The sequence below is a fragment of the Sordaria macrospora genome, chromosome 1 (genome assembly GCF_033870435.1).
Source record: "Sordaria macrospora chromosome 1, complete sequence".
NCBI classification, from domain to species: Eukaryota; Fungi; Ascomycota; class Sordariomycetes; order Sordariales; family Sordariaceae; genus Sordaria; species Sordaria macrospora.
In genome coordinates this window covers 1,574,140-1,582,397 of record NC_089371.1, presented here as the reverse complement: position 1 = coordinate 1,582,397, position 8,258 = coordinate 1,574,140, and the positions used below count along the sequence as shown (strand labels likewise).

Here is an 8,258-nt window from a genome sequence, read left to right as displayed (position 1 = left end):
TGGAGGGGGAAATGGTGGTGTGCCAGACCACGGCCAAACCAGAATTCTGATGGTGGGCAGTCTGGACCACACTTCGTTAAGAACCTGCCTGAGAGGCAGAACGGGAAGGCAGGCCCCAAAGGGAGGATCTCACCTGAACTAAGGAGAAAGAACGGAAAGCATGACACTGAAAGCATGATCGCACTTTCTCAGCTCTAACGCCTGCCTTGCACCTGTAAACCTAAACAATTCAAGATTGCCTCAACACTAAAGGCAGACATCGCCGCCAGGCATTCTCATCAGGCCACCGGCATTGCCCATACTGTACACTACACGCACGTTCCACAGACCGACAGTAATCCCGTCTTATCGAAAAGAAAACCACCCAAACACCGTTTCTATTTCCATTGTAACTTAAACTCCAGCTGCTTCAACCGCAGTCTTCCCACCATTCGTCGTACTCGATACCGGCGTCGACGAGACCAAGTTATCATCGATCCTCCCCGTCGCAACCACCGTACTGGCAGCTATCGTCGCCGGCGCTTTTCCCACTCCAACGACGACGCCTTTGCTACCGGGTACTACACCCTTCCCATTCCCGTTTCCATTTCCGTTTTGACCACCACCACTACTACTCCCACCAGCCCCAACCGCATCCCCATCAACACTGCCATGAAAACTGGCTAAACCCCCAGCATCAACACCCTTAACCTTTCTCAAAGCCCTCTTCAACCCCTCCATCCTCCCCCTCTCCAAAATCAACATCCCCCTCGCCAACTCCCTAATCGCCCTCCGGCCCATCTTCTCATGCATATCCCTCCACCCGGCGAGCTCGCCGGCGACAGTCTGCTGGGCATACCGCAGTTCTCTTCCCAGCATCTCCGCCTCGCGCTCCGCGCTCTTGGCTTTTTCCTCTCTCTCCTCATTCATCCGCTGCCTTGTCTCGTCGAGAAGACCGAGCGGCCAGCGCGACGACCGATTAAGCGAGTTGTAGTTGCGCTCGGCCTCACGGCGAATCGAGACGATCTTAGCGATGGTTCGTGGAGGCTTGGCGAGGGCGCGAAGGATGGCTTCGACGTTGGAGTAGAGGGTTAAGAAGGCGTTGAAGAAGAGGTTTGTGGGCGAGTTTTGGGGCGGTGCGAGGGCGCGGACGTAGAGTTCCATGGCAGTTAGGTGGGAGGCGGGGAGAAAGGGGAAGGTGGTTAGAGCGCGGTGGAGGAGTTGAGAGGCGTCGTAGAGATCTGTTTGGGGCGTACTGTTAGTAATGGCTTCCTTCGTTAGAGAGGTTTATGAACAAGAACGACTTACCCATGGCAACATTACCAACCACATTTGCCCTCCGAGCAACGCTCCTTGTAGAAAAGTGCACGCTCCTGACAATATCACGAGCGTGGTCAACAAACTGCTCAACCTCCCTTAGGTCTATGACAGGTTCCATCTCGTCATGGATCTTCTCTGTCAGCGCTTCAGCTTTGAGCTTACTCCGTTCGGCCATCATGTCAAGCTGCAAGTCAGGCACCAGGAAGAACTCCCAAAGCATCTCGTGAGTGGCAAACGTGGGATGCGCCAGCAGGACACGCAAGAACCAATCCATACGAATCTGGAGGTCCTTGAGTACCGCCCGACTTGGCCTGGAGAGAATCTGTGTCGGCGACCGCACATCCGACAAGGAAGGTATCCACGATGAAGGGTTCTCTATCTCCAGCAACTTGACGAGATGCTCAAAGTCGGTCAAAGATCGACGGCAGGTCGTTACGGCATAGCTATACCGATCGACAGGTGCCCCCGACTTCAGGACGAAGCGGATGGAGGTATCTTCGACGAAGTAGGATCGTACCACACCTGTTGTGCGTGAGTCGGAGCCTGGTATGAGCGAGAACAAGGTGAGATCGTCGATCTTGTTACGGACTTCGTCGTCCTTGGCCAGTTCCACGGCTGTCAAACCTCGAAGTTCCCTGGCCGCAACATCAACGCGCGGATCTCCGAAGAGTACCCGGACCATATCAAAACGTCCATACTTGCTGGCCAGCATCAATGGGGTGAACCTCTTTTCGTTTGTGGCATTGACGTCAACATCGCAATGTTGCAGGATTCGCAAGGCCAGCTTCGGGTCGTTGATGATATGAAGAAGGGTATTGCCCTTGGCATCGACATGATCATCCAGATGTAGCGGTTGACCATCACCCTGAGTTCTCGTGGCAAAATCAAGGCCCTCCTCTACCATGACGGAGTAGTTGGCATGGTCATATGATCGACATAACGCGAACAACGGTGTTTGTCCGTTCTTGTCCTTTTGTCGCCAGGGTAGCATCTCACCTATACGCTTTATTAGGAAGGGAGCGTGGAAGAGGTAATGCGCAGCACTGCGACCCCATGTATCTTGTCGGGCGAGATACTCCCCAAATTGATCGCGCGGTATTGAATCGAGGAGAAGGTCTAGCAACATGTTGATGACTTTGGCTTCACCCAACTGGACAGCCGCGCTCATCAAGGTGGTACCGGCGTTGTTTTGATCTTCCAGCAGAACATGGGCAGGGAAGTACTCGCTCAGTGACAAGAGGTACTCCAAGATCTCAACACGGCCATTCTGGATAGCCATCATTGGTACTGACTCCCCAAGTGCATCTGTGGTCTGGGCGAGGCGTTCAATACTAGTGTCGCCTTCGACCCCACCTGTCCATGCCGTGGCGATGCTTGCGGACCTAGATCTGAACGAGATTTCAGAGCTACTCGACATTGACACACTTCGAGTGTCCATCGATACCCTCTTGACCTTCTTCGGCAGAGGCAAAGGATCGGCTTCGAAAGGATCGGTCTCGATGTCATCAGATGCTCCGTCCTGAAACGGAAATACATGGCTGAGACCGGAACCTTCGGAAAAGCGCTCTGAGGCAGACAAGGTCGTCGAAGACAGGCTTGAACCCCCGTTTACAAAGTTCCAGTCGTTTCCCGATGCTCTGCGTGAAGAGGGCCGGGATTCAACTGCATAATGAGCGTCATCGCTGGCATATGTTTCTGGCTCCATAATTTTCCTTAGTTCGAGCATGTCACCTTTCGATGCCGCGTCCCAAAGAGCTCGGTTCCGACGACTGGCTCTCCGCAGCCCCCCGGACTCACGGTCAAGATAGGCCAAAACAGCCTCGAAGGTACTGAGCGCATAGCCGATCTCGCCACTATCAACGTCATCAATGAAGATGAAGTGTCGAACGTAGCTCAAACGCGCTTGGAGATGCTTGATCTGAGCCTTGATCACAACATACAACAGCAGAGACACTAGAGTATCGGCGTTGATGGTCAGAATGGGCTTTTCCGAAGCTGGTCCCGATGTCTGGGGAGGTTCGGGTAGGGCGAGCTGTGTTGCTGCCTTGGCAGTAGAGAGAAGAATTTCCATCATCTCCTGGGGACAGCTAGCGTTTGTCATTTTCCGGAACTCGTCCACCGCACGCCCAAGTCGAGATATGAGATCGCGCTTTGCTCGCGACCCACCATCCATAACAATTCCCAGCTGGGAGATATCGATATTGTCCATCTGCCGAATCTTGGCCTCCAGCTCTAGATCATCCGGCCGCCGAAGCGCCGTTAAGCGAGGGAACAACATGTAATGTACGTTTTCCGTCACATAACGTTCAATCATACGTTCGACAACCGGTCCGGTCAAGTCGGTAGTTGCGCCCAGCAGAGATAATTGTTGCTTATCGACATTTTGGAAGAGGTCAATGGCCGAAGTTACAGCGGTCTCCAGCGCCACTCGCATGATGTCCTCATCATCCTGGCTGTATATGCTCTCGTTCATGTGATCGCCATTTGCACTCCTCGTGAAGCTGATGCTTCCCGTGCTGTTCGAACGTACATTTCGAACCGCGTGCGTAATGGGACCGTTGATGGGTTCTGGGTCAGGGATGACGCTCGCGGACGGAGGTGGTGGTAACGGTCGTTCGACAACAAGTGTAAATTCGCGGAACAGCTTTTCGAGACCATTTTGCATTTGTCTTGCAATGGCGGGGAAGTGGTTGAGGAGTTCGTGAAAGCTCCTAATGTCCTTCTTCTTCGGTGCGTCCGACGCAGTTGGTATAGGTTTGGGTCGGGTGCTCGGATCGGGCGGCAGTATAGCTGGGGTAATCTTGACTTCCTCCCATGATCCGACCAGCGGGCGCGATATGAAGTAGACCAGGAACTGCTTGAGCTCGAGAGTATCGGGGTACCAGAGGGCATCGTGAAGAAGGCTGGCTTGGGCCAACGCCCTAAACCCTGATGTTACAAAGAATAGTTAGCAACAGGTCAGAGTTCAGACGGGAGGAGGAACTTGTTGAGGCGATCGGTACCCTTGTTGCTGTAGACATAGTTGTCCTTGATGACAATGGTCCTGCCATTGATGGTGCTGTACAGCTTGGGTTTGCCCTTCATCTCACGGAGATTCTGCGCTGGTTCCTTGGCTCCCGCGCCAGGCCCTCCCTTCGGTGGAAGGATGCGCAACACATGGCTCCCGATGAATTCGTCGGAGGCTACGGAAGCGGACAAGGGCGCGCCCGTCTCGGTGTCGCGGGAGTCAAGGATGACATCGGTGGTCGGGACAAGGAGAATGTGCTGCTGAGGGGGCGAGCACTGGGCGAGGTAAGGGCTCTTGGCGAAAGCGCTGAGGAATGGGTTTAGAGGTTGCATTCATTCGATGCGCTTCGCAACTCCTCGGGGCCTTTGTGTGTATGGCGTGGGCGGTGACCTAGCCACCATTGAGCGAGGCTAGCTAGAGCCGCGAAGCATGCAATCGGGCGAGAGCGCGGACTTGGTTGCTATCTCCCGTCGGATGGGGATGCGTAATGTGCTCGTAGAGAGAAGTATCGTGCGGTTGTTTTGTGCTGTCGGGTGGTGTCGTGTTTGGATGCTATCCAGGATCGGGATCGAAAGGTTGCGCAGCTGGGACGATAACCGACGGGAAGGATGACGAATGCCTCTAAGCAATCAGACGATACCGCTGAATCCGGGAAGCTGAGGAACAAAGGTCAAGCGACGAGAAGTTCGGAGAAAGGCGATGTCGAATAAACGTGTAGATCAAAGTGCTATGCCGAAGCTAGTATCGTTCTGTAAGTATGATCGAATGTTGTCATTCAGGGTTGAGAATCGGGGAGCTGGTTCCTGTGTTTCCTGGTTTGGGTTGCCTTGCGGTTGCACCGGTGATGATGTTAGTGCTTTGCGATGGTTTTGCTACAGATGCTTAACACATCATGGCAGAAACAGCAGCTTCGGGTGAGAGCCTTCCCGCGCTCAGGGGTTCACCGGCCAATCAGATCATCATGCAGACGATCCGCGCCCGTCAAAGTGGAGAAGTGGGGGACCTTATCTGCGGCCCTGACAGCTGATAAGCTCCACCACACGGCACCAGGGACAAGCATCGAGATTCAAACGTCACCAACGACACCAACCATCAAACATCAAGGTCCTCACTGTTCAACCGCTATGCGCTCCGCTGTGGACTGTGAGATGATAACTCATACGCATGACGGCCTAGACTTCTAGAAGGAAAATGCCGCCAGAGGGTCAGGGCAGGCATGGGTACTTGAAAGCGTCTGTTACAGCACCAAATCTTTATTTAGCTTTGGGGGTTTGTCTGCCGGTGAAAACGAGCCTCACGAGCTTTCTGCCTACCAGACGCACCACCCGTTGCGCTGTTGGTGGCCAAGCAGTTCAGGATACTTCAGAGGAAGAAGACAAAAGAGCGAAGAGCGAAGAGCGGCCGGGGCCAGTCTATCGCATTCCCGGGTCCAAGAGCTAAGGCTCTGGTTTTGTTCACAGTTCAGCCTAACTGTTAATAAGAAGGACAGAAGTGGCTCCCCCTGACCTCTTCTCACTTTAGGATACACTCGACTACGGGTCCATACTATGTTCCCACCATCGTCAACGTCCTCGGCTTTGTGGACACCGGCAGCAACGCAAACATTGAAGTGTACCTCAACGGCAAACACAAAGAGTGTTCACGTTGATGGTTTCATCCAGTCCTCAAGCGATTAACTGCCTCCGGTTGACACTCACGAGCTGCTTTTCATTGGCAGAACCTTCGCCGGGACCTTATGAGCCCCAAGTTCGGACGTTCCTCCAACTCCCAGTAGCCACCTGGGAGGGACCTTTCCAATCCATTCTAGGTAACGAAGGGGCGGGTATCCAAGAAGACGGGACCAAAGTCTGCGTACGGAAAGGGGCTGGGGAGAGGTTCGGGAGGATTACTAGGGAAGATTTTAAAAATCAGTTCTCTTAAAATCTTTGAAATCATGGGACCGCGGCTCTTGGCCGTCCAGCGGTCGAGTTATCGCAGAGAGTAGGTGTCGTTGAGAGTAGGTGTCGTTGAGAGTAGGTCGGAAGTGATGTGTCAGTCACCTGTCTTTGAAGAGGAACTCTCAACTCTAATAATCCAGAAGAAGGCATTCTAATTGTATAGCTTGGGAACCCGACCAAGTGTCTGTATCCTTCAACAAGGATATAGCTTGATGAGCGTTTTCTGGGAACAGGACGTGTTTCGGAGATCGATCCGCTGACGAACTGATGGGGTTTCCAGGTTCATTATGTCAGGAGATGAAGCTGTATCGCAGTCCCTTCTGCCAAATTCATTGGAGACATGAAGACCTTGTGTCAACGAACAGTCATTCAGCAGAGCAAAGTCTGGTTCGTTGCTGTCAACAATGACCTTCATCCACATCAACCGTTCCGCTTGGACGGTTGCATGCATAGTGGGTAGTCGCAGTAGGCGCTTCCGTGATGCGCAAAAAGTCGCACAAACTCCCGGTGGGTTTTTCTTTTTCGGATGACCGGCCGCCATTGATGCCATCTGGAAGAGAGTCCGGCGCTTCCACGCACATCATCACGATCAGATGGTGCGAGATTGACTTCGCGCCGCTGTGACCGAGATCGCGGTGGCCGCCAGATGGAACGGCCTTGGGATTCTCTGGAACCCCGTTACCTTAACGACGTGATCAGGGGGGAATTTGAGTTGCTGAAGGCCAGCTCGGGAGAAATCGTGCCCTTCTGTGCTCCCACCCACACACCGCATGGTATGTCGTTCTTCCGTTCTCATCATGTCTAGAGAAGCGCCGCACAGCGGTGGTTAAGTTGTCAACGGTTCGATTCCATTGGGTAGTTCAATATGAGCTCACAGTCAAAACACGTCGGCTTTCACAAAATATTCAAGAGAGTGGGAAAACGAAGGACGACCCTATCTTCAGGCTAGAACCAGGACCCCTGCTGTTGCTTTTATTGGTTTACCCCATCTTAATCATGGGAAAAGCATGGGCGCTTCCCGGGCTTGACAAGTTCCCGCCTTTGACGCCATTCCGTTTTGCACTACGGGAAATTGTCTTGGCCACCCTGGTTGCTCTTCAGCTTCACTTCATTCTTGGGGTCTTTTTGTTTTCATCACAGGTTCAGGACAACGCTCATGCTCGCAAACATGAGGACTCAAATTGAGCCGACGAACCGGAACATCAAACATAAACACCATTCTAAATGGGCTGTCGGTTCCCAAGATGCATCCATTGATCCCGATCCCTCCAACTCCAGATTTGGACTGGGTCATCAAAAGAACAATGGGTTGGATGTTTGGACAATGGAAACCCCTGACAAGAATTGGCAAAGATAGGAAGAGGGCCGTGCGTTCTTGCATTGGCCAATCTGCAAGGTACGAAACGTCCTTGCCCAATGGAGAGAAGTGGTTTTGGGGGCGATTCCACTGAGGAGTGCTGAAGGACCACTGGCAGCCACTGGGAAACACAGTGGAGGTTGCGTTGGGGGCGTATGTTGCGCCATCCCACTTTCCAATTCCACTTCCATTCCCACCTTTTCGGATGTTCCTCTCTTTCCCTCTTGACCCAAATTGGATTAATGGCGCCAATGGCCGACCTCTGTTAACGGGAGAACGCGACTGCTACTGGCCAGCACTTGTGTATGATGGAGGGAGGGAGAGAAGGAACCTGGAACTAAAGAGAGAAAAGCCTAAAAGAGCCGCCCTGAAGTGTGTGTGTGTGTGTGAGAGAGAGAGAGAGAGAGAGAGAGAGAAGTTGCCCCCTTTTGAATTCGGCCAAATCCTCCAATCCAATAACAATTTCAACTCGTTTACTCGCTTGTTGTTCTCCAACTCGCCTGCGCGAAATTGATCCCTCCACTCCTTCCGTCAACACCCCGGAGCCTTGTCATTCTCTTGTTGTCACTTTCCAGGTGAACGGTCTCACTCACTTCCACGACCACGTCCATTCGCTCGTTTCTTCTGCTCTTCCGCTCGTCTCGCTCTCTCCCTTTCT

The 8,258-nt window shown here is 53.0% G+C and overlaps 1 protein-coding gene across 1 annotated transcript; it reads right to left on the bottom strand.

Moving 5' to 3' along the window:
* Window positions 1-222: 222 nt before the first annotated feature.
* On the bottom strand, window positions 223-4,638 carry SMAC4_04942 (uncharacterized protein; the record flags this gene model as incomplete). The annotated part of the gene is made up of 3 exons (XM_003352780.2): window positions 223-1,220; window positions 1,288-4,227; window positions 4,302-4,638. 3 exons carry the CDS (start codon window positions 4,636-4,638, stop codon window positions 394-396), a joined length of 4,104 nt encoding a protein of 1,367 aa, XP_003352828.1. The 3' UTR covers window positions 223-393.
* Window positions 4,639-8,258: the final 3,620 nt, after the last annotated feature.